At 45.5% G+C, this 23,914-nt stretch overlaps 7 protein-coding genes across 10 annotated transcripts; 3 read left to right on the forward strand and 4 right to left on the reverse strand.

The window, feature by feature from the left end:
• Positions 1-406: 406 nt before the first annotated feature.
• On the reverse strand, positions 407-2,886 carry Nup75 (nuclear pore complex protein Nup75). The gene is made up of 6 exons (XM_036813213.3): positions 2,746-2,886; positions 1,526-2,688; positions 1,115-1,460; positions 866-1,056; positions 663-810; positions 407-607 (listed from the first exon to the last, which is right to left on the reverse strand). The coding sequence occupies exons 1-6, from the start codon at positions 2,770-2,772 to the stop codon at positions 476-478; spliced, it is 2,007 nt and encodes a 668-aa protein (XP_036669108.2). The 5' UTR covers positions 2,773-2,886; the 3' UTR covers positions 407-475.
• A 394-nt stretch (positions 2,887-3,280) lies between these two features.
• krimp (krimper) lies at positions 3,281-6,796 on the forward strand. Its single transcript, XM_017075145.4, has 2 exons — positions 3,281-5,529; positions 5,659-6,796. The coding sequence occupies exons 1-2, from the start codon at positions 3,372-3,374 to the stop codon at positions 6,369-6,371; spliced, it is 2,871 nt and encodes a 956-aa protein (XP_016930634.2). The 5' UTR covers positions 3,281-3,371; the 3' UTR covers positions 6,372-6,796.
• Positions 6,797-7,419: 623 nt separating this feature from the next.
• Positions 7,420-8,369, reverse strand: LOC108008881 (uncharacterized). The gene is made up of 2 exons (XM_017072786.3): positions 8,110-8,369; positions 7,420-7,813 (listed from the first exon to the last, which is right to left on the reverse strand). The coding sequence occupies exons 1-2, from the start codon at positions 8,283-8,285 to the stop codon at positions 7,558-7,560; spliced, it is 432 nt and encodes a 143-aa protein (XP_016928275.1). The 5' UTR covers positions 8,286-8,369; the 3' UTR covers positions 7,420-7,557.
• A 1,797-nt stretch (positions 8,370-10,166) lies between these two features.
• LOC108009005 (uncharacterized) lies at positions 10,167-10,979 on the forward strand. Its single transcript, XM_017072949.4, has one exon. It carries the CDS (start codon positions 10,254-10,256, stop codon positions 10,830-10,832), a length of 579 nt encoding a protein of 192 aa, XP_016928438.2. The 5' UTR covers positions 10,167-10,253; the 3' UTR covers positions 10,833-10,979.
• Positions 10,980-11,459: 480 nt separating this feature from the next.
• LOC108009657 (uncharacterized) lies at positions 11,460-15,379 on the reverse strand. Its single transcript, XM_017074176.4, has 3 exons — positions 15,232-15,379; positions 12,705-14,801; positions 11,460-12,564 (listed from the first exon to the last, which is right to left on the reverse strand). Exons 1-3 carry the CDS (start codon positions 15,265-15,267, stop codon positions 11,539-11,541), a joined length of 3,159 nt encoding a protein of 1,052 aa, XP_016929665.2. The 5' UTR covers positions 15,268-15,379; the 3' UTR covers positions 11,460-11,538.
• A 337-nt stretch (positions 15,380-15,716) lies between these two features.
• Positions 15,717-19,347, reverse strand: Tsf3 (Transferrin 3). Its single transcript, XM_017074177.4, has 4 exons — positions 19,121-19,347; positions 17,611-17,978; positions 17,255-17,557; positions 15,717-17,189 (listed from the first exon to the last, which is right to left on the reverse strand). Exons 1-4 carry the CDS (start codon positions 19,212-19,214, stop codon positions 15,810-15,812), a joined length of 2,145 nt encoding a protein of 714 aa, XP_016929666.2. The 5' UTR covers positions 19,215-19,347; the 3' UTR covers positions 15,717-15,809.
• On the forward strand, positions 19,077-23,012 carry LOC108009659 (major facilitator superfamily domain-containing protein 6). Of its 4 annotated transcripts, none has more exons than XM_036813155.3 (4): positions 19,077-19,200; positions 20,570-20,828; positions 21,307-21,452; positions 21,518-23,012. In XM_036813155.3, exons 2-4 carry the CDS (start codon positions 20,768-20,770, stop codon positions 22,913-22,915), a joined length of 1,605 nt encoding a protein of 534 aa, XP_036669050.2. In that variant the 5' UTR covers positions 19,077-19,200; positions 20,570-20,767; the 3' UTR covers positions 22,916-23,012. The 4 variants fall into 4 exon arrangements, with proteins under 4 accessions (XP_036669050.2, XP_016929669.2, XP_036669051.2 ...); XM_017074180.4 differs by lacking the exon at positions 19,077-19,200 and adding an exon at positions 19,558-19,841; XM_036813156.3 differs by lacking the exon at positions 19,077-19,200 and adding an exon at positions 19,853-19,970.
• The last annotated feature ends 902 nt before the right edge of the window (positions 23,013-23,914 follow it).

Genomic DNA, 23,914 nt, shown 5'->3' on the forward strand with positions numbered 1-23,914 from the left:
TTAATAGGTGCGTCGTATACGTGTGTGTAAACTTCCTTTTGTGCAGCTAAAGTACTTCGTAGTGATTGATTTTAATCTTGTTTTAAGTTTGGCCTAAGCAGTTTTGGTTTGCCGCCTAGCCGATTCCAGAGAGCAGAGCAGGTCCTATAGATTTACCCTCGCCGTCTCTACACTAGTGTAGTTTGCCAGGACACCATCCGTTGGGATCCAGCAGGCTGGTGCTGGCTTTATCCTTATTTTACAAATGCGTACTGTGAACATCCCTCCAGCCCCCCCAACAGCTTGGATTTCCTTTTAGTCAAAGGGCAGCAGCCAGTCAAGTAGTGTTGTTGGTACAATAAATAGCAAAGAGGCACAAGATATAAACAAAATGCGTATGAATAACAAGTTAGCAATGCAAACAATCTATAACAAATTACGATGTATTGGAAAAGCGAAAAATACAAAATAAATTACACTAAAAATGCATTCAAAATCACGCCACCGGCATTGCGTTCTCAATGATCAATGCCCTGGCCAAATTGCGGGCGCAGGCCAGGCGCATGAGGTTCAGGATCTCGTCGACGTTCTCCACCCGATAGTCCTTGAACACGGTCTCTGTGTGGTGCTGTGAATTCAGGGATTATTTAACAATATCGTAACAGTGAAAGGCGTAAACATACGTTGCCATATTTGGACACATCGCGTTCGATGATTGGAACCAATTCCGTTTCAATATGGTGAAGAATGGCCACCGTTTCCTTGGCAAAGATTTTCGGATCCTTCGACTCCAGCAGAGGCATAGAGTCGATAAGCAGCGAGGGCCAAAAGCTAATGGAAGAAAGTTTGTTAAGGAAGCTTATACATTTTTAACTTATTAGCTTACTAATCTGGCGTGATTCTGGATTCCAGGAGATTCACCAGAAGCTCAGAGGCAGACAGAAAATCGCGGGTCCGATAAAATTCGTAAAACTCATAGTACTTCGAGAGGAAAACCAAGCGCGGCGAGATGAACATTCGGCCACCCACATTGGCTATGGTGTCCGGGCAAAGCATGTTTCCAGTCCTCGAGTAATGCTATGGAAAAGACAACCCATTAGTTTGAAATATGAAAACAAAAAGGGTTTGTAAACACCTTCAAAATAAAGTCCGCATCTGCTGTCACCAGCAGAACATCCTTCGAGCGAATAGCCCACTCCAAAGCATTTCCGTAACGCTCTTTATCGTAGGATTGCTTCGAAAGCACCTTGCAGATCTCCTGCTCCACGCTCGTGAGTCCTCGCTGTCTGGCCAGGTTGATCAACTTGGTGGCCTGCCGTTCGCTGCGCAAGGAGATGCGAGGCAGGAGCAGTTCGATAGCCGCCTGGCCCTCCTGCTTGCAGCAGTCTAGATAGTCGATTCCCAACTGCCACAGGTTGTGGGACGTCATCAGATAGCTGCCGTACTCATAGATCATAGAGTGACGCAGGGCAGGAAGATCGCTTTGGGTAAAAAATATAAATCATTATCTTTGGAATAAATACAAATCTTAATCAATTTAACCCACATGTTGTTCTGATCAAAGTAGCTCTTCAGCTGACCGCAATGATGAATTAGATCAATCAAATGCGTGGAGAACCAATGGGTATCGTTCAGTTTCTGGGCTTCGTATATGAAGAGTTTTATATCGTGGTCCATGAGCTGCGCAACCATGCGGTTCATGCTGCAGAGCTCCCTTTCCGGCCGCAGCAGATGCCAGCGGTTCAACCAATTGGCGGCTGCTATCCTCAGCTCGAAGGGTTTGCAGGTGGGCTTGGTGGACAGCAGATATCCGGGCAGGTATTCATAGCAATCCTGGGACTCCTTGATGCCAGCATCCCATTGCTCGCTGTTGCCCACGACCAGCTGGATAACCAGTTCCAGCTCTGGCTCGGTGGCAAATACGCCGCTCTGGATCTTGCGCTCTGTGTCCACGTGCCAATACTCCCACTGCGAGTGAAACTTTTGCAGAGCATAGCCCTCTTGGTACACGGGCATGGACTTCAGGATCAGTTCGGCCGCTTTGAAGGCGGGCTGACCGGTTTTGCGATTCTGAGAGAGAATGGCACGTGTGACATCTATTTCGCCCAGCATGATCAGCGACTTTAGGATGCTCCAGTAGTCATCCGATTCGCTGGCCTCCTCGGCCATCAGCAGAAGATCGGTGGCTCGGTCCTCCGTTTGCGGGGAGTGGAAACGCGCCCAGTCGAGCAGTTGGGGCACCACCAGCTGGTTGTTCTGGATGTATAGAATCTCGAAGAGATGCCACAGGCACTCGGCCGCATAGAACACTACGATGGCATCGCTGAAGCGACGCAGGCGAGGCTCATCCGTCTGCACATCCGGCGACTTCTTGGCCTGTTCCAGTTTCTCCAGACAGGAGCGGACTATGCTGCGGTATGCTCGCGATATATTCACATATTCGGCCCGAGTGGTCCGTGGACCCAACTGCTGAAGGGTGGCGAAGGTGGCGTTCGCCTCGGCCAGCACACTACGCAACACGGGCTCATCGAAGAGTGTGGTCTCCTGAGCCAGGTAGATGAGCACCGGATCCTGGCCAGCCGTTTCGGTGGGGGTGTCCCGCGATTTGTGCGTCACATGCCGGTAGGCGCTGAGTGCGATTCGCGAACCCGGCAAAAAGACGCCGGTCAGTGTGTTGCCACAACGTGTGGCCAGGGAATCGCCTAGCTCCTGGAAGGATGCATTGGGGGATTAGCCAGCTAGGCAAGGTTTTCAGTGGACACTTACGAAGGCGGGCACGTTGCTATCGTTCATTTTGGCTTGGAGTTTCTGAAATTATAAACAACGTTCTTCAATAGCAGAAAGTTATCGAGCCTATCAGTGTTGGTAACGCGCGCTTCTTCACAGTGCGCGGAAATGCAGAACTTTTAATGTTCCATTCACACGTGTCCATATAAATCGAGATTCTTTTAAATATTATTAGTTAATTTAGTAAGGGCATCTTCAGTTTAGATGGAATATGACAAGGAATATAATAATATAGCCTTCATTGTTATTTAAGACATTTTTTGTATAAATATTTTTTTAACATTTGGTCAGAAGTACCGTAAAGGTAAAGCAACTACAAACATTCATAGACAGATACTTCAATGATACAAAACTTTCAAGAACTCAACAGCGATTCTACTTTAAACAGGCTTTTAATCAGGTATTCAACAGGTAATTAATGAATATTTATAATCGATAATTATTTTGGTGTTTATCGGCACTTAGTTAATCGAAGCTTTAATCCCCGCAATGTCTGGCAACGTCGCCGGTAAAATGCGCGTGTTTCTTCCTCTTCCTTTTCCGCGGCGAAGCTCTTTAAACTGAAATATATTTGCATTGGTTTGTTCTTTAAATAAGAATTAACAATGAATCTGGAGGACGTCTCGGTGGTGATGAAGTTATGCGACGACAACGTGCTCAAGCTTCACGAGAATCTCCGCTCCTACCAGCGCGATGTGCGCCGCGTCAAGAAATTGATGACGAAAAGATGGGCGAATGTGGAGCGACTGGACAGAGGCATCATGGCACTGCACGACCAGTTGGTGGGCAGTCTTAGCGAAGTGAATGCCTACATCATCAAGCTGAACTTGCATATAGAGCTCAACCGACCGTTGGATCGGTTTTCGGAGGAAGAAAGATCGGAGGACTCCTTGGACGAACTACATTCACCAAACAACGCATCGTTAAGGGCAATCAAAGGAGCTAGTTCTGATGAAACGGATGAACAGTCACAGGAGCAGGCCTCTATCGAGAAGAGTCTAGAAGATTCCGCGCAGCTGGTACCCGTTGATCTTTCCTTGCGTTTCGTGGAGTCCAGTATGTCGTCTTCTCAGTCGTTTGACGAGCCTAAGGTGGCTATTCCAAAGTCTCCTGAACTGGCTCCCACATCTACTCCTAAACTAACAAAGACTCCAAGCAATGGATCCCTTCTTTCCCCTAGAAACTCGAACCAGACGATCAGCAATGATACCTCCAAACAAAATTCCAAGAAAATAACTCAATTGGAAATTAAAGAGAACCCAGTGGTCATTAAGTCATTCCCAGAAGATGTAAAGTTTTCTACCCCAACCAGCATTAATGTCTCCCAACAAAAGTCCGAAAACAACAGTCCATTGCAAATGGAAGAGACCCCAGAGGCCACTAAGCCTTTCCAGGAAGAACGAAAGGCTGCTAATCCCACCAGCATTAACGTCTCCCCACAAACGTCCAAAAACACAACTTCATTGCAAATTAAAGAGACTACAGAAATCATTAAGGCATTCGAGGATGATCCAAAGGTAGCTACTCCAACTAGTAGTAATGTCTCCCAACAAAAGTGCAAAACCACAACTTCATTGCAAATTAATGAGACCCCAGTGGTCATTAAGCCTTTCCAGGAAGAACCAAAAGCTGCTACTCCCACCAGCAATAATGTCTCCCAAAAAACGTCCAAACACATAACTCCATTGCAAATTGAAGAGAGTCCAGAAATCATTAAGTCATTTCAGGAAGATCCAACGCCAACTAGCAATAACATCTCCAAAGAAAAGTACAAAAACACAACATCATTGCAAAACAAAGAGAGTACAGAAATCATTAAGACATTCCAGGAAGGTCCGAAGGTTACTACTCGCACCAGCAATGATTTATCCAACCTTGTCTTCAAAAACATAATTACATTACAAACTAAGAAAAACCCAGCGGTTGCCACCTTGCCTTCCACTTGGCTTATTGATCCGTCCGATAAGGTTCCTACTTTACAACCGGCAACCATTTCGAAACTTCCAAAAACTCCTAGAAATCGAACCCTCTTGGCACCCAAAGGTGGCACCCAGACGACCAGCACAGGGATCTACAATCAAATCTTGAGGAACATGGCTGCCTTTCCCAGCAGAACCCTGGTCGCTGCCGCATTGGTGCATGTGAACTTAGCGGACGACTGCATCTATGTGGCCAAATGGGATGAGAGTTCAAAGAGAATTCAGAAGGTGCTCCAGGGACAAGTGGTTCTGCAGGAATTGGATCAGCTGCCCGACTACGGAGAGATCTTTGCAGTCCTCGACAGTAGCGACAATATTACTACTCGGATGACCATTAATAGCAGTTGCGCTGTAGGAGGCTATTATGGTTATTTGATCGACTATGGCGAACACATTCACCTGAACGGCTACGAAACTATATATGAATTGCCCGACGATATAAAACGGCTGCCGGCGGAAGCCATTAGAGCAAAATTAGTCAACTACGATATTGCCCAGATGAAAACCTTCCTCTACAGTGTCATTCAGTTGCGTGTACTTGAAAACAATGGCATTGAACTGGTGGTGGAAGTGATCGAGGATAACCTCACCAAAGTAAGGCTTTCCCTTAAAAATAAGACCGATAGTGAAAGTCGTGCGGAAGTAAGCGAGGCAGATATGGCCATGCTAAATGAAATCGAAGAGAGCACCAGTGATCCTCTGAAGGCAGTGCTGGGCTTTAGGCCCACGGACGAGCAACGCATTTGCCGACACTACAATCCAAAGATAAATGGGTGCTTCAAGGGTAAGTTATTGTGTTGTAAGCTCTAAAAATTGGTTTAATAATTTAATCGTATCATAATATAATCTGTATATTCAAAGTGAGTTTGATATTTTTAAATGCTATTGTAGAATCGCTTGTTTTATTTTTTAGGCAACCACTGCCGATTGGTGCATGAACCCTTTGCCCCGTTTGGCGCCACCAAGGATGTGGAGGTAGCTGGACCTCTTCCGGAAACCGTCTTTGATACACCAGTGCCATTTGAAATTGGAAGCATTGTCCGCATCTTGATCACCTTCATCAATGGCCCTACCGAAGTTTATGCCCAGTTCTTGGACGGATCTGCTCCGCTGGTGTGGGAGGAAAAGGATGTGCCCGTGAACAAACGACACTTCAAGCGCAAGCCGCATATTCTGGACATTGTACTCGCCCTTTACAGCGATGGCTGCTTCTATCGCGCTCAGATAATCGATGAATTGGATAAGGAGTATAAGATATTTTATGTGGATTATGGCAACACAGAGTTTGTCCCACTGAGCTCCTTGGCTCCCTGCAACGACGTGGAGAGATTGAAGCCCCATCGGTGCATCAGTTGTCATATAGAGGGTGTTGTAAGATCAACATTGCTGACACATCAGGAGACGTTTGAATGCGTTGAGTACCTGAAGAGCAAACTGCTTAACAGGGAGATGAATGTTAGGCTGGTGAATCGATTACCGGATGGTTTTATGATTCGCTTTTTGGGCGATTGGAAAGAAGTGCCGCGTCACCTGATAAATCGCAAGTATGTCGACCCCGTCAATGGGAAAAGGCGTGATTCCGACGGCGAGGAAGATGAAAATCAACCTCCGGCAGGTGAAGATTAGTATGGCTATTAAAATCTTTTTGTTGGTTTATCTTAGTTTTAATCATACTTATTTTTAAGTGTCTAAATGTTTCAATTCAAAGACGAAAGAGGGACTTCACTTATCCCAAATTCAAAGCAGCTTGACCTTAACTTAGCAATACTATAATGCTTCTGAAATCAGTTTTTGAACAAACGTTTCAACATAAATTGTGTCAGCTTTATAAAGTTATATTATTTACTTTAAGAAAAGTGTTGTTTTTAAGCGAAAATTAATTTTTTTATTTTTCACCATGTATTAATTTGACATTTCCATTAAGCTCACGATGTTAATATTTGTTTTTGATGGACTCATTTACTGTTTTTGAATTAGTATATAACCTTCAGTTATGCCGCGAGGCCTACGAAATAAACTGGCTATGTTCCAACACGTTATCCACATGTCAAGTCGCCTGATTAATGTTCTTACTTGGGGCTGGTCCAATTATGAGCGCGGAACAGCAATCGGCAAATGACAAACACAAAACTGTCTCGGAACTAAAACAATAATAATAATTGCCTTTAATGTGCAAAAGCAAAAAATCAAAGGACACCGTTGTGGTGGTCCTGCGGAGCAGGGATCTGTCGGCGGGGTGCTAATAGATTATGCCGCAACGATTAGAGAGGCAATAAATAACACCTGGCCGGGATCCCATGCGTGTTCGCTTCGTCTGCGCACATGAGGACAACACTGGCGACAGGTCCTCCTAGTGTCCTCCATTGTCCTCCTGGTGTTGACAATTTAAACGGTTCGGCCAAAAGGGTAATGGGCCTTGGCCAGGGGTCATTTTGGGCACAGTTCAACAGGGATCATGACCAGGGATTGCTGGCCCACACAATTGTCATACTAAAATCAGTTTTGGGAAGCCTTTTCCCTATAAAACACCTGCAACATTCCTCATGCGAGTGGGCCAACCCCCGAGGATATTTAGCCTGGTTAAGTGTCAAAAGGATGGTAGAGCCCGCGACATGTGTTCCCAACATAATGATGATGATGACCACCAACAGACCGAAATAAACTACCCCGAAACTTGGATTTGCAGGAATTTTACTAGACGATTACAATTTCGATGGAGTGTTTCGTGTGTGAGTGGACTGCGCTGCGAGGAACTCAACTTAATAAACGAAATGGTTAACGCAACGAAATGAACGATAAAAGGGTCAGGACTTTAGTAGTTGGATCCACGCTGGGTACAGGGTCCACTGGATATGGATCCGGGCTCCAGGCTCGGGCAGTTGACCTTCTGCAATTCGGCAATGCGCTGCCAAGTCATGTTGAAGTGGCGCACGGAACGGGCATTGGAGAGCTTGGCAATGGGTCCCAGGGTGCGGTATCCATTGGTAATGAAGCGTATGAAGCCCTTGGCCGTGAGATCCAGCAGAGCGGTCTTGATCTGCGATTCCAGATCCCCGCAGGCAAAGGGTCTAGAGGTGGGGCAAGTTCATTTTGGTTAGTAAATGTAAAAGGTAGTAAAAAGTAAGTTAGTTAAAGGTACTCATATCAAAATAATATTCTTTATAAATATACAATTGTATCTATCATTAAAATATGTCAATATGATAGACTATTTATAATTTTTAATAAGATTAAGAGCTCTATCTTCATACAATTATGTATGTATCATTAAAGCATGTAACTGACAAAAAAAGCTAGTAATCTTTATCACGATTACATGAAGCACTTTCATTTTTTGTTAGAAACTAATTTTGTTATTTCTTACTCCTTCTCAAGCATCTCCAGGATGTGCTCCTCATGGATACCATTGCTGTACTTGGGATGGTCCTGGAAGATGCGCACCATGTCCAAAATATAAAGAGGCAAGTTGATATGGTAGCTGTTGAAGGGAAGCCGCAAAGTGGTGGGCTCGCAGTCCCGGATCGTGCCCTCTTCACACATTTCTTAGTTTTTTATAAGATTTTATAAGAGATCTTTACTCTATGGAGTTTTTGAGTGAACAATATTCTAGTTTCCACAAAGGTATAGCCTATATTTTGAATGCTCTAGGCAGGGCCCACTTGGTCATGCTCCAGGACATGGGTGCTAATGTCATCCAATTAAAGGTGTCATTAACGGTTTGTCCATCGTGGGTCCCCGAGGTTTGCTCTTCAATTACTGGCCAAACAAACATCGAAACAATTACATGTTCGACCAGCTTTATTACCTGGTAATTTGTCTAACATATAAATAGCCTGTGTTCCATAGGGCTCCTCCCAATGCATTAGCAAAGGTCTCTGGGGTGTTTCCAAAATTTGGGATTTAGTGGTATGGTAATGCAACTATTAAATACAAGCGATACCAGAACTTCATTCGTTTTATGTTTTATTTTGGAACTACAACATATCTTGCTCAACCCTTTGAATGATATTAGAGACTGCCTTTGGTTTTCAGACATGTCACTCCGGCACGCAATCCATTATTCCCGACCTCAACTCTCTGTTAGACCAAACACCATAAACGACATCGGTGGCATGCCAGTCAAAGGGTTAACTATGGCCCAACTTTTGCCAACAGATAATAAATTAGCGCATACATTATGAAACGTTATAAGGATGCGACTTCCGGTTACAGGGAGCGGGAAGACCCCGAGTCCCAAACTGCCAATTTACCCCGGCAAACAGGTGACACTTTCTCATCCTGAAATGGAACGGGTTAGAGAAGAGACACGAAGAACATTTACATATCGATGGTTATATGTGGGGTCTTGGAGTTGTCAGGAGCATATTCGGAAGACATGCAACTTCTCCGATTTTTGAAGAGTCATGCTTGATCAAATTGAAGTTACAAAGACTTTTTGATGTCTTAATATGGTAGATTGGCTAAATCGGAGCTTCCTGACTTTGCAGTTTTTAAAGTGCAACTAATGTAGTCAACTAATATGTTTCCGGGTTACCAAAATCGATTGACACACTGTAATAGAGCTACCTACAATTTTAGACAAAAGCCTCTTAAAACCTCTTAAATCATTTATTATTAAAAAAAATACGTCACAAAAATAAAAAAAGATACTAAATCAAAAAATATTATTATTAAATATATACATATTGTTCTCGCTAACGATGATATATTTAACAATAACATCGTTTCGACTTTATAATATGAAGTTTACAACAAACACTTCTTAAATTGATGATATCCTTATAGTATTTTCAAAATATGGTTTTCGTATCATGATAGAATTTAAACAGAATGTCAACCAATCTATTATAAAATCTTATCAACTTTTGTATCAGTGCACTATCCGTTTAATTAATGACAATTTTTACATTTTTAATTCAAGTACCTCGATTTAATATGGGTTACTTTTAGTGAGTGCAATAACTCGGGGTTTCCGCCACGCCTCTTTCAGACTATTACCGCTGCTTATCGAGGAACTTGCGTCTACAAAATGTCGGTCGATAGCCGCAGGTCCACTGCCATTGGTCAGTGCCAGGGAAATCCTACTGTTTTCCGCCCCACCGCATAACAGTTGACCAACTCAAGGGACCAGGGACTTGCTACACCCCCGTGGAAAAGGTCCTAAAGGGGGGTTCTGGGACTGGGGTTTGTAATCTGGCTAACCAGTTATATGAAGTCCTTGTAACCGGGCAGCACAAATAAATGCCATGCTGGCCGGGCCAAGTGTCATGTATTTGACGAATAATTACCGTCAACATTGCGTGATTGGTTGAATCAGCCGGCGAAGGAGGGTTGTGGCTGGCTTAGAATTAGCCCCAAAAAAAAAGGGGGTGGCTTTGGGGGGTTTGTGTGACAAGAACCTATAATTACCGCGCCAGGACTTGGGCCATAACTCAGCGCAGGATTCAGACACAGCCCGGCCGTTGGCGCGAACGGAAGTTCAGTTCAGTTGAGTTGAGGATAGAAAGGATGCACTCGCCCGCCCAGTCGCCCATTCTGGATGTCACCGAGACCGTATCGCTGCACTCCGACCTGGATGCCGACCTGGAGTCTAAGAAGAATCCGCCCTACTCCTTTCCCACTCCCCAGAATCTTCGGCTGCCCGGTTTGGGCTTTCCCAGCATGATCGGTTCGAAGAGATCCCCCGAATCTCTGCCTGCCTTCGAGTACATTGCTCCGCCAAGTCACGCCCTCCAGGCCCTGGAATTTCCGCTCATGGAGCTGAACCGCGTGGGCGTGATCGGCGGCGGAATGTTTCCGGGCTTCATGCACCGGCGGGTTCGCGGCGAGAAGCGACCCATTCCGGAGGCCCAGAAGGATGCCAAGTACTTTGAGCGGCGCAAGCGGAACAACGAGGCGGCGAAGAAGTCGAGGGATGCGCGCAAGATCCGCGAGGATAGGATTGCCTTCCGGGCGGCCCTGCTGGAGCAGGAGAACTCCATCCTGAGGGCCCAGGTGCTGGCGCTGAGGGACGAGCTGCAGACGGTTCGACAGCTCCTGGGGGCCACAACCGCCGGCGGCATGTTGTCCATGGCCAGGCAGGTGTAACTTGGCAGGAAAGACCACAAAGGAGCAGCTAGATCAGTGTACATATCAGTGAAGTGAGGAGCAATAGAGAGCATTTGGTTCTACAAACTTTTGTTAATAAATGTTTAAACTAATCGTATAAGATATTCATAAAATATATGCAAAGGTGTTCATTAAAAGTGTCACGATATATATAAATAGATATTGAATATTGGATTTCTCTCTTCGAAAATTTTCTAAAGTCGGTAAGAGGGTGTGAAAGTCATTCATTCGAATGCTATACCCTCTAAATAAGGTTTTTCTGTATTCTGAAAGTTATGTTGGTCTAAAAAAATCAATAACGATACGGAATCTTTTTAAAATTAGTATTATTTTATATTAAATATTTTATCACTGTATTAATATTTAAATTTTCATCCTTATACTTGCATCCTTAAACGAGAAGTCATTCAAAAAAATGGACAATAACTTTTTAAAAAATTTAACTAAATATGAACGAATTTGATCAAAGGTTAAAAAAAGTTCGTATTTATTATTTAAATACAATCCTTATTCTATCACTTTAATTCTAAAAAGTTGAGCCCTTTTTCTACCCAAATTATAAAATGCTATCTACAACCTTTAAGATATCTTTAGATTATATTCAAATCGGGTAGGACTAGATCGACTTTATTTGCTTTAAAAAAGTTTTTAACAGACGCATACAAATTAGAAAATATTTAACAAGCTAGTAGTCAAGTGTGTGCACTTGCACCTTTCCAGTCGCATCCAGGATGAGCAGGACCTGCTCGTGTCCAGAACTGCGAGCTCCTGCGATATCCGTGACCTTAGAGCGACTTTCAGCAGGCTGTTCACTGGACACCTCCCTGTCGCGGTAGAAATCGTAGGTGCGCACCGTTCCATTGGTCAGGGCAGAGAGCCGCCAGCCGTCGCTGGAGAGGATCAGGGCCTGGACGAGGTGCTGACGCAGGCCGCTGCCACTGAGGAGCAGCTGCTGATCAAAGATCCTCATTTCGTAGGAACGTCTTGGTCGCTCAATCTGCTCCAGAGCTGTATTGGGTCGGGGATCGTAGGTGGGATTGGGATTGGGATCCACCTGCTGGTCAAAGGATCTTCGCTCGTTGAGTATGATGTTCTGGATGGCGCAGGACTTGCCCGTCTCGGGATCGGGCTCATCGGTGGCCGGCGGGAGTCCGGTCTTGGGTCTTTGGAGATTCTTCTGGCGCTGTCTCTGCCGCTGATTGCAGTTGAGGATCATCACGGATCCATTGGACAGACCCACGGCCACATAGTTCTCGTTGGAGAGCACACATAGTGAGGTGGGGAACAGGAAACGACTCTCGTTCACAGCGATCCTCGAAAAGCGTTCCGTCTTCAAGCTCCTGGTGCAGCAGAGCACAAAGTTTCGATTGGTGCACACATAGATGAGATCACTTCCCGTATCGATGCTGGTGAAGCGCATCCCCTGCAATCCCTGATCCTGCAGAGCGGTGGTCAGCGTTTGGGTCTCGTTCAGCTCCCTCAGCAGGTCGTCGCTGTAGATGTTGCCCTGGAACAGGGACTTGGTCTTCTCGTAGGCACTTTGCTTGCTCCTCAGCAGGCGTCGCTCCAGATAGCTCCTCAGATCACAGCTGGCACTCTGCAGCAGCTTCACCCGAGCCCACGGCGAACTGAACTCGTTGCTATTGCTGGACGAGGCTCCCTCCACCAGAGTCCACATGGTCAGCAGGCCAGAGTCGTTCAGGGAGGCGTACTGTAAAGGGTTCAAATATGATTTATTATTTGTTATATAAAAAATAATTCTTATATATATATGTGATTTAAGAAAATCAATTAATTAAAAATCATTGACAGATCTAGAATATTATCTATTATCAAATACTGTTGACCCACCTGAACTTCCTTGTAGGCCGTCTGCAAGCCACCAGCTATTCCTCCTCCTTTGAACTGAGATCTGAAGCTGCGCACATCCACCACAGCTCCCAGATCCATGGCATTCACCTCCTGTTGCTGCTGCTCCAGCATGGGAACCACTGATTGGGTGGCCGCAAAGTGAGTCAGGTGGCCATCCAACTTGGAGCAGTAGCTGTGCGTCTCGCGCAGATCCCACATGGCCACACTACCATCTCTCAGTCCGGCCACCACGATATCCTGGGCTTCGCCAGAGATTGCCACGCGGCTGACCTCCGCCCAGGTGGAGAGCAGACGCAACGGCTGGCCCGGATTGGCCAGTGACCACACCATCAGCAGGCTGGCAAAGTCCTCCTTGTAGACGTTGCTCTCCTGGGGACATTCGTGGACGGTGACCACCAGATGTCCGTTGCCGGTGCTTCCAAAAATTCGACGAACGGGTAGAGCGTTCAGCAGTCCCGTCTGGAGTGGTATATTCCGAGGACCACTATTTTGGTTTGGTTGTTTATTGCCCTCTAGAACTCTTCCCATAAGTCGGGCTGCCTTGTGTAGAAACGTGTTCAGACGCTCCAGATCCGTGGTTTTGGCCAACCTCTTTTGCTGCACCTGCTGCGAGCGAGTCTGATCCAGGCGATGCAGTTGCTCCAAACGCAAAAGGCTGTCTTCATAGACATCTAATGGCTGGTTATTTAACGGCTCATCCATCTCCGCATCACCGCTGCAGCTGAGCACCAACTGACCACCGTAGTGAGGTGGATGCTGGGTCCAGCTGCTCCGGCTGTGCACCTCCAGCGTCTGGCACTCTCCGTCCATTTGCGGCGACTGCGTCTGCGTGGCCAGCTGACAGGCATTCAGCTTGCCGTAGCTCTGCATGAACCCCTCGTAACTAAGGGGCTTCATCTCGAACAGGTGGTAGTTGAGTTGGTCGAAGCGCAGCTTGGCCATCAGCTCCTCGCCGCGACGGCTGATCACGGGATGGGACACGAATCCGGAGTAGCCACCGTAGTAAACGTTGGCCTCCCCACTGCTAGGCTTCTCGGCTCCTGTGGTGCTAATGCCGGAGTCCAGTTGTTCAGAGTTGGCCATCGAGTTGGTATCGAAGCTATCGTACTGATTCTGCGTGGACTGGTTGCTCAGGGGATTCCTGCGTAAGTGTAAATCATAGTGGCCGGAGTCTAATTTTCGTTCCTGATCCTTATCCCTTTGGATCACGGTGATGGGATTCTGGGTGGGCTCCGAGTCCTCTTCCGGCTCCTCTTCTTCCACTTCTGCCTCGGAGGAGGAGGGCTCCTCTGCCGCTTCTGATTCTTCCTCTCCTGGCGTGCTAGCATCCGTCTCGAAGTCGGATTCATAGGACTCGAAGTCATCGGAGTAGTGATCAGATTCCGGATCTGGCTTCTTGGCTTCCTCGAACTTGACTTCAAAGGCCACGGGCTGCTTTACGGGTGGCGGTTCCACTTCGCTTCTCTGCTTGGCGGATTCGCGCTTGAGAACCACCACTTCCTCGGGATCCAAAGTGCGGGTAAAGGTTCTGGCTCTTGCTGGTGCAGCAGGGGCATGTTCTTTTGAAGGAAGTGAAGCAGCAGGAGCATCTCTTTTTGAAGAAGTAGTAGTTTTGTGATCTTTTTTTGCCTGAGCAACAGGGGAATATGCTTTTGAAGTAGGTGTGGGTGATTCCTTCTCCTGTTTGGCATGTCCCTTGCGCTTTTGCGGTGGTGAAGCCACTGTAACACTGTGGTACGTGTCCAGAACTGCATTGGGCTTGGATTTGGCCACGGGCTGTGTTTTGGACTTCGACTGCAAGGGTGGGTTTGTGGTTGCTTGTCTGGTGGTAGTGGTGCTGGCACGCAATGCACCTGGTGACGGAGTGGTCCTCTTGCTCAAGGGTTCCCTTTCCTTGCTTTTTCCCGTGCTCAGTGGCTTTTTGCTGGTCGTTGTTGTGGTTTTCTTGGCAATTTTTTCACCTTCCAAGCTATCTGGTTGCCTGGCCAGTGACCTTCGTTCCTTTGTCTCCCTTGTGGTCGCCGGGACACTTGTTGCCAATGATTTGGTGACCTTCCTCGGCACTTCCGTTTTGACCTACAATTTGAACGGATTTTTGAAATCATAACGTCTTTTCCTGGTTTTGCAGCACTGTGTGTTATGACTTAACAACACTGGCCTTATCCAAACATTATTTTTTTTGGTGTAGCGATCGGTTCGTTTATTAGTTTTAATTGAATGCTATTACATATTTAGTGCAATATTAACATGCTCAAGTGTGTGCTAATCGGCAATAAAGCTTCTGCTGGCATTAATTCGAAGACTAAAGGTGGAAGACTAGCTGCAGGCCGGGTGTAAATGGTGAAATGCTGGCTTTGTTTCTATTTTGTGGGAGTGAAAGTGCGAATAAGTCTGCAGATAAGTGAAATCGCTTGCGGCTTACTAATCAATCGAAAGGTGTACTATACGTATGTGCGTTTCGTTAATGGTGTTTTGCTGTTTTCGAGTGCCTTTTTAACTGGCTTACGTTCTTGCTGCTCGTTCGCGTCGCATTTTTTGACATTTTAGTAGCCACTGCTGCTCCTTAAAGTGCCAAATTTTAATGCCAATAATGGGAGTTAATGCCGGAGTGCCACGTAAATTTAATCAATCGTAATGCTGCTCAGTTGTGACATTTTTCCTGTTTCCTGGGCAACCAAATCCTTGTACATAGCAACAACAAATGGGCCAGCAATAACACAATCAGCTGATTGGCCAGTGTTGAAAAGCGCTGCCATGTTCAAAAGCAACTGGTAGGTATTTAATTAAAGTAACTAAAATTAGTAAGTAATTAGTTGTTGCCTATGTCTTCTTACAAAAATAAATAATAATAATAAAAATACAAGCTCATATCTCATTCTCATTTAAAACCATTTTAAGAAGTAATCCCCACCGATTACGTACATCTACCGATTATGCTATCGATAGCTACCTGCCAAAAGTAACCGCCTTTTGAAAATTAAAAAATTCTAATTGGTGATACAGCTTTGTTTGAAGCTCTTGTTATTCTTAACTTAAGTTTAGCGTAATATCACAATAAATAAGATTAGATTTGAGCTCGAGAGACTAGGCAAAGTGACGGTACACTGCCAAAAAAAAGCAAGCAAGCAAAATCCCGAAACTAAGGCTTGATTTCGTGGCTCCACTCTCGTCAAAGTTCTTATAGTACTGGGTATTGGTGTACCGATCATAGATGTGCTCCATCACCCGCTTTGCATTGTCGCGGTGCAGCTCCTGGAGGCCCAGCAGCCCATCGGTGGCGTCATGGAACAGCACATTGTTCCTCTTGTCGAAAATGCCAAAGAGGGTAAACGGACGCGTCTCACTCTTGTACTTCCGGCCAAACAACTGATCCATATCCCTCAGGGAGTTATAGATCTCGTTGCGCCTTGTCAGCGTGGAATTGTGGGTCATCAGGTGGCCACGAGTGGTCCAATGAAGGTAGCAGTACTCAAAGTTGGAACGTTTCTCGATGCCTCCATAGGGGCACAGCACCCGGAAGTCCTTGTGGCTACCACGAGCCAACCAATCCGAGGTGAGATTACCGGCCACATACTTTTTGTACACATCGGAGCTCAGGAAGGCCACATCGGCGCCCTCGGAAAGGCAACGTAGAGCACCCTCATCGCCCTGGTAGTGCAGCGGACACTCCCGACCCTTCTGGGGATTCCACAAACAGGAGTCGCGGTGGAAGAAGGAGTGCAGCGAGTGCACCTTGCCCGTGGCATTCACTATCGTCTCCTGGACGGACAAATGGGCAGCGCCCTCGTACGAGGGCAAACAGGCTCTGGCTCCCCGCAGATCCTTAAAGCTCTGGAACTTGGAATCCTTGTGCACCACGGCAATGGTCACATACCGGTCATGCATATCTGCAGCGAACTCGTACAGCAGTGGCACCAGGTCATAATCCCGCTGGGCCTTCACCCGCATCTCCTGATCCACCAGCACCACATCGGCTGCCTTGAACTTGGTATCATCCAGGCACTGTTGCACATCCATGGTCCTCACACACTGGATATTCGGTTGGACACCATACACCTGAGAGGCCTCCTGCAGCCAGGAACACTTCACATGCTGAATGATGGACGTGGTGCAGAAGACAATGGAACGCGGTGGATTGCATTCCGGGAAGCTGTAGGCCGACTGGAAGGCGGTGGCCTGGTCCAAATAGTCATCGATGGCTATCACATTGTCTAGTGGAACAGTGAAGCTGTGGTATGTCTCCAGAAGACTCAGCAGAGCAGTCTGCCAGCTGTCCGGCTCGTCGTGAGTGAGTCCAGTAACCAGGCGCTGCACCTGGGCGGCATGGGTGCGCCGGGCAGCCACCACGGGCCAGGGCTTGGCCACCCAGACACATGGATGGCTGGCGTTCATCGGCTGCAGGTGGCCATCTGGACACAGGTAGCTGTACTCCGAGGGATTCGCCTGAGCCGCAATGCCAGAGAACTAAGAAAAAATTCAATTAATGATTAACTTCACCTTTTTCTAAAGGATATATCCTGCAATCTCACCCCGAAATGACTGCGCACATCATCCAGACGAGCCCAGGCCACGTTGCCACCACCACTGGTCAGACAATAGAGAGCTCCACGTCGCCCCCAGTGCTTGTCTGTCTGGTCACAGCTGTCGGGCTCATAGCACATCTCGCACAGCGAGGGATAGCGGCTCTTGAGGATGCGGTCCTGCTTGGGATCGGGTACCCAGGGACCTGCCTTGCAGCTGGGGCCAAAATACTTGGCCGTGGAAGCAATCCTATCCTCCGTGACGGTCTTTTCGGGATCACATGTCTTGGAAACCATGGCAGATTCGAAGTACTGCGAAGAAAACGTTTAAGATTGAGCTTAAAAATCTGGAGAAGATTACCTACGTTGGCCAGGACCTCGGTCCAGTGATTGCCCAGACCGTAGCCAGGATGACACAGCTTGGCACCTCGAAGATCATGGACTGTGTGAATGTTGGCTTGATTGTCCACCACCGCCACAATTTCGTACTCAAAGTGGGATTCGTGGGAGCGCAACTCACTGGCCACCAGGATCTCCACGCTGGCCCAGCGGGCGGCCACCAGGTCCTCCGAGGTGAGCACCCCAAAGTGGGCAGTGCCCTTGTGGATGCGTCTCACGCAGTCCAACCGGTCCACGCCGATGACGCACTCGATGTTGCTCTTGGCCTCCAGCAGCGGGCAGAACTTGGGGGTTTTCCGATAAATGCCACGCGATTCCACCACACAAACCCGCACTGAAAGAGGAGGAGCGAGTTAATACATTTAGTTTCGGACTTCTGTATATCTAAAATCTTTATTTATAATCCGGTAAAAACCTGTTGCCAGAAGCGGCATTAATTATGATTATCTTTTTATTTTTTTTTTTTGATTTTTTTTAGAGCCTCTCCCGCATGCAGTTTTCGGTGGAGATATTATCTTGAGGGTATTTCACTCTTGTTTTTTTAAGATTAAAAATTCCCCTCAGGTGCGTCAGTTGAGCGGGGGAAATCTGAACAAGTTGGCTGCATTCGCAGAATTGGCATAAGGCTGGGAACTCAAGACAAGGCAGTACTGCCGGGCTGGGCCGCTTTTTGGGCAGTGGATCACGAGCTCCAAGGTCGGGACTGGTTTTTGATCGGCTTTTTTACTGTCTCTAGCGGGTTTTGATTACACCCAGTCGTGGGCCCCAAGGTCGGCTGCTCTCCCGCAGTGCATTTCGAACTTAAGATCCATGATACGAGGTTTTCTACGCGACTTTCATGGTTAATTGCGGGTCTGACTTTGCAGAATTTTCAGTAAAAAGTGTATTTTTATGTGATGGATGTATTTAAATTGACTAACATTGTAGCCTGGGAAGATATTACGAATTTGAAATATGCTAAGTAACTATCAATTCAGTAATTAAAGACAAACAAATTTACATAAAAACTAAGTTGATCCATGGCTGGTCTGTTACAACTGCTATATTGTTATTCAACGTTTGTATTCATATTTGCTGGATGTATTTAAATAGACTAACGTTGTAGCTGGAGATTATATTATGAATTTAAAATATGAATATGTTTAGTAATTATAGAATTGATCAAAAATTGGATGAGGAGATGCATTAATCATATATTGACACTAATAGACGGTTTTTCAAAATAAGTAAAGGCAAGTATTTGCTTCAAAAGCTTCAAAAGGGTACATTATTTAAGTAAGTACAATAATACAGCAGTTAAAAATATAAATATTCAAAAGATCTTCTAAAAACATCATTTAATAACAGAGTAATTGATATAACAACCCACTCCAGCTTGGGCACGAAAATGACTCAATTAATTTCCCAATTTGCTTTGTTTTATTTTTATACTTTCAGACGCAAACAGATCCGCCCCCTCGGCTTTAATCAACTTACATTTGCCATCATCCAGCGGTTCCACAGCTACGCACATTGATATTGATAAGACCGAGGCGAACAGCCCCACCAAAATAGATGTAAGCCACTGCATTTCTGATTGCGTCAACCGAAACTCGTTAATTGTCACTAGAGATCGGCGACAAGTCGGGATTAAGTTGGTTAGATGAGAACGCGTTGAGAACCGCTTGCAAATATATGGATATAGATTCTTGATACGAAGTGCAGGGTAGTCTCAGCTTCGAAGCCCGAACCGCTCGCAGTGGAAGATCGACGGCGACTGAAGCCAGCCCTCCCAGATGCTAGCGAGTAAAACTCGATCCGAGCAATCCAAGCGATCCGTAAGCTCAGGCTGCAGAACGAGATCGCCGGCGGAACATCGGAACAGCGAAATAACAATGAACTACGCACAGCTGATGAGTCAAGCTGGGGTTTTTTGGATAACTCTCTGATGGATTAGCACCTCTAATAAGGGGGCGGTGCTGGGAATAGGGGGGATTACCTGGAAGGCATACCCAGTCTCTTCTGGCCGCTCCCCAATCTGTAGTTTATCGATGCCGGGTTTTATGTATACAACACCATATTTGATTGACTGAATCCTTATCGGGCGACTCGACTTATCAGCTGCCATACAAACTGCAGGGCTTTCAGCATTTTCTTCAGTCTCTGACCGCAGCTCTCGGCGTCCGTATATAACCTGATCTCAGACATATCGTCACTAGTGGGTGGATTATAATCGCGTGAACTTAATTGTTCGGCAGATAATTAAAAATTCACTCTTATAAATATATAATTTACCGTTCGGCAGTGCAATCTCATTGTATTCAAATGTTTTGATCGATACAGAAAAGTAAAACATTCCTATGGCTTCCCTGTTTTCACCTTAAAACCATTGTTCAGATTGAGTTTATTCACGCACTTTGGCTTTTTTGCAGTAACACCCTTATTATTTCCTAGGGATTTCCAAATCTTTAATTTGTGTTTGATTAATGATCGGTTTTGGAAAGTTGCTGCTAGCCATTATTATTTTCGGGTTTGCTAAGTATAATTTTTTCTGTGTCAAGTTTACGAGTTAATCGTAAACCGGTTTTTATCTACAAAGTACATACACTTTATTCCAAGCCATATTCAATTTACACAACACGCTCTAACTAATTGACTTAAAGCCCTCAAAAGTGGGTATCTTCGACATGCCTCAAAGGCATATTTATTACGGCAGGCCCTAAAATCTTTATCACGCCTGGGAACTTAATTAGTCCAAACATTATAATAGTCTTAGGCCCGATAAGATTTGTTATTCCGAAAGACTTATGCTTTAGCTTATCATCCTAGAACTTTTATGCAGCCGATTACAACTTTCTATATAGTCTGGCCAAGCTTCTTATCACACGAAGATTAGATATCGTTTAGCAGTCTCTGATTTACATCCATACCGCTGGCTATTTACAGACTAATTCCACTAGACGACAGATCTTTTCCAACGTCGAACGGTGAAAGACGAAAGGCGACGTGCAAAAATAATGATCTTATCTGGGTAGAAACACCTTCTCACCTGGAGCAAACTGAGGATCGCATGGAGACATATAAACTGTGATATATTTTGTCGTTTTTTAACTCAACGATTAGCCATATTTTAAGGACTTGACAATGGTGCGACTCAACAAGCGCCTGCTGCCCATCAAGGCACATTATTTCTTTTTCATGGCGGGTAAGTTTTGAGATCTATAAAAGGAAGATCTATGCCATCCTAAATTAGCACCGATTTCACAATAATTGAGCGATTATAATCAATTTTCGGTATTACTTCATATCAGAAATACTCTTATCGGTGACATTATCGAATATATGAAGAGAAAATCTGGTAAACTGTTAAAGCCTTATGACACTTGCTTTGTTTTTGACTAACTGACTGGATATCATTCAAAAATCATGCCAAGCAAAACATGTTTTAATAAATTAATTCATAGTATAGACCCTTTTTTTCTATGTTTTCATGCCTTTTTAAAATAAATTCAGTCAGTTAATCAAAAATCAAACAAGTGTCATAAAGTCTTTAGGTCTTTCTTTGTGGAAAGTTCCACTGAAAATTAGCTTTGTGCGTTTTGAAACCCAATTATTTCTATACTATTGATATTTACTTTACTTTTGTACGTTAGTCTAACATGCCTTATTCTTAACTTTTATAGCAATGGGACCCATACTGCCCCAACTGCCGGTAATTGGCAAGCAAATCGGGGTTCCACCGGATGTAATGGGCTATATAACGGCCATTTTGCCCATACTTTATGTCCTCGCCAAACCCCTGGTGGGTTTCCTAGCTGATTATTTTACGGTGAGCTTCAGATAGTCGCTTATATATATATTTATCAACTATTAATACCCACGTTCACTTTACAGAGCCTCCGCAAGTTCATCTTCATCGCCCTTATCCTGGTCATGACCCTGGCCTTTGCTGGATTTTACTTTCTTCCTGACAACTCACATTTAATGCCTTTAGAGGAAGGCAGTGCGCAGTGGAATGTGACGGTGCTGGAGAATCCACAAGACTGCAGTCCGAATATCTACTCATCTAGCGCATTTTGCCAAACGACTCACCAGGCGAAATGCAATCAGGAAGAGGAGGAGTTCTCCGTTCTAATCGTAGCCCATGAGGCGGGTCTCAATCTCAGCCAGAACCTGCTCCATGGCAACGAATCGCATCACATTTGCCTTACTCAACCGGCGACCAGTGAATGGAACAATGTATCCTGTGAAGTGCGCCCTGTGGACAGCTGTATCTATGGAGCTGGAAAGTTCTGGCTTTTCGTATGCCTGCTCTGCATTGGAATCGTCGGTTTCAACGTGACCAACTCCATATCCGATGCCTGTTGCTTTGATTTGCTTGGCGATGAGGAGCAGGGCAAGTATGGAGCCCAACGAGTGTGGGGCACCATTGGCTTTGGAGCCACCGCCTTGCTCGCTGGCATCGTGGTCAACTGGTGGACCTCGGATGCAGTCAAAAGTCTGACTCCTGCTTTGATCATCATGTGCGTGTTCAGTTTGCTGGATCTATTCAGTGTGTCCAAGCTAAAGCTGCCCAAGCTGGGAGGATCCGAGTCCATTTGGAGCGATGTCTGGCAATTGGTTCGCAAGCCACCCATCCTGGTATTCCTGTTTTTCGCCACCATGGCTGGCATCATTGACTCCTTCATCATATACTTCATGTTCTGGCACTTGGAGCAGGTGGCCGAGGCCACGGGCTATATGCACCAGATCAAGCTGATCGAAGGTCTCGTGGTGGCCGCCGAATGTCTGGCGGGAGAGGTGCCCTTCTTCTTCTACAGCGGCAAAATCATCAAGAAACTGGGCTATGTCCACTGCATGAGCATGTGCTTTTTCTTCTACGCCGTGCGATTGTCGCTGATCTCCTGGATACCCAATCCGTGGTATCTGGTGGGCGTGGAGCTCTTCTTCCAGGGCATCACCTATGCCCTGTGCTACACCTGCATCGTGGCCTACGCCTCGGCGGTGGCTCCTCCGGGAACCTCAGCTACGGTCCAGGGATTGATGGCTGGAATGGATGATGGTCTAGGGTTCTCCATTGGATCCCTGATCGGCGGACTGATGTTTAAGAGCCTGGGAGGACGAGAAAGTTTCAAATACTTTGCCATCGCCGCCATTTGCACCTGTGTGGCACACATTGTGGTGCGTCCCACGTCCAGAAAGCGGCAGTTCCTGCCGAAACAAGGATACCAGCAGCCCACGGAACAAGAGATAAAACAGCCCCCAGCTCAGGAACTTCAAGAGATTCATTAGTTATAAGGATATTCTATATATAGTAGTGTTTGCATATTTTGTTGCATATTTTTGTACGCCTTTTTACGACAATAAAACGAGTTGTCCGAAAGTTGAACGACTTGGCTCTCGGTTAATCGCTTCATTGTTGGCGCACACGCGATCTCAAGTGCGCCAGCCCCTCCAGCTGTCAATATGGTTATATAATACCTGAGCACCGTACAAAAGAATCCATTGAAAGTGAATCTGGGGCCAGGCAGATGCCTCGCTTAAATGGCGAGCCATTCCCACTCCATATATTAACGAAACTGGCCCGATCGGCTCGAGAATCGAAAGCCTGTTCGACACTGATCTGCAAAACAGAGATTTCAGATTGCTATATCTAGAACTCCTACAGAAATCTTAGTTAACCTATTTCCACCTTAAAATTTTACTTTTTCTGTCGCAAAACAATAAAGCATTGTCACCAGTCGTCGGATTATATGTTTAATTTTTTTATTGTCAGATTAGTAAACATTGTTTTTGTAAATCTATAGTAATATACATCCCTAATCCTAAGTTGTCATTACACTAAAACTAATATTTTAAAGAATTTTCACATTTAATCTGTATGGTACTAGAAAATCTATACAACTTTAATTTAACTTATAAAATTAAGAAAATATACATTTTGATCCTTATACCTTATGGTACAGAACACATATGTGTCCGATTTACCATAAAAACTTTCTGTTAGTCAACGGGCCACAATTCTTTATTATTAAAACATTCGTTAAGTTGTCTTATATTCTTTTGAATTTATCTCGAAACATGTGTCATTAATCATTTGATTCAAATGCTAATCTGGCTAAAGTGATTTTGGTTCAAAAGAATTGGCTCAGTATAGTAGCACTTAGCACTCTGATCTTTGTCGCCTAGTGTACATAATTTATGCTCGAGTGTGGGCCACACTTCAGAGCTGTCCAAATGAGTGCTTGTAAAAATTAGATTGGCCCAAGTCACCATGCTTTAGAAGGCTAT

Source organism: Drosophila suzukii, chromosome 2R, assembly GCF_043229965.1.
Source record: "Drosophila suzukii chromosome 2R, CBGP_Dsuzu_IsoJpt1.0, whole genome shotgun sequence".
Lineage (NCBI taxonomy): Eukaryota > Metazoa > Arthropoda > Insecta > Diptera > Drosophilidae > Drosophila > Drosophila suzukii.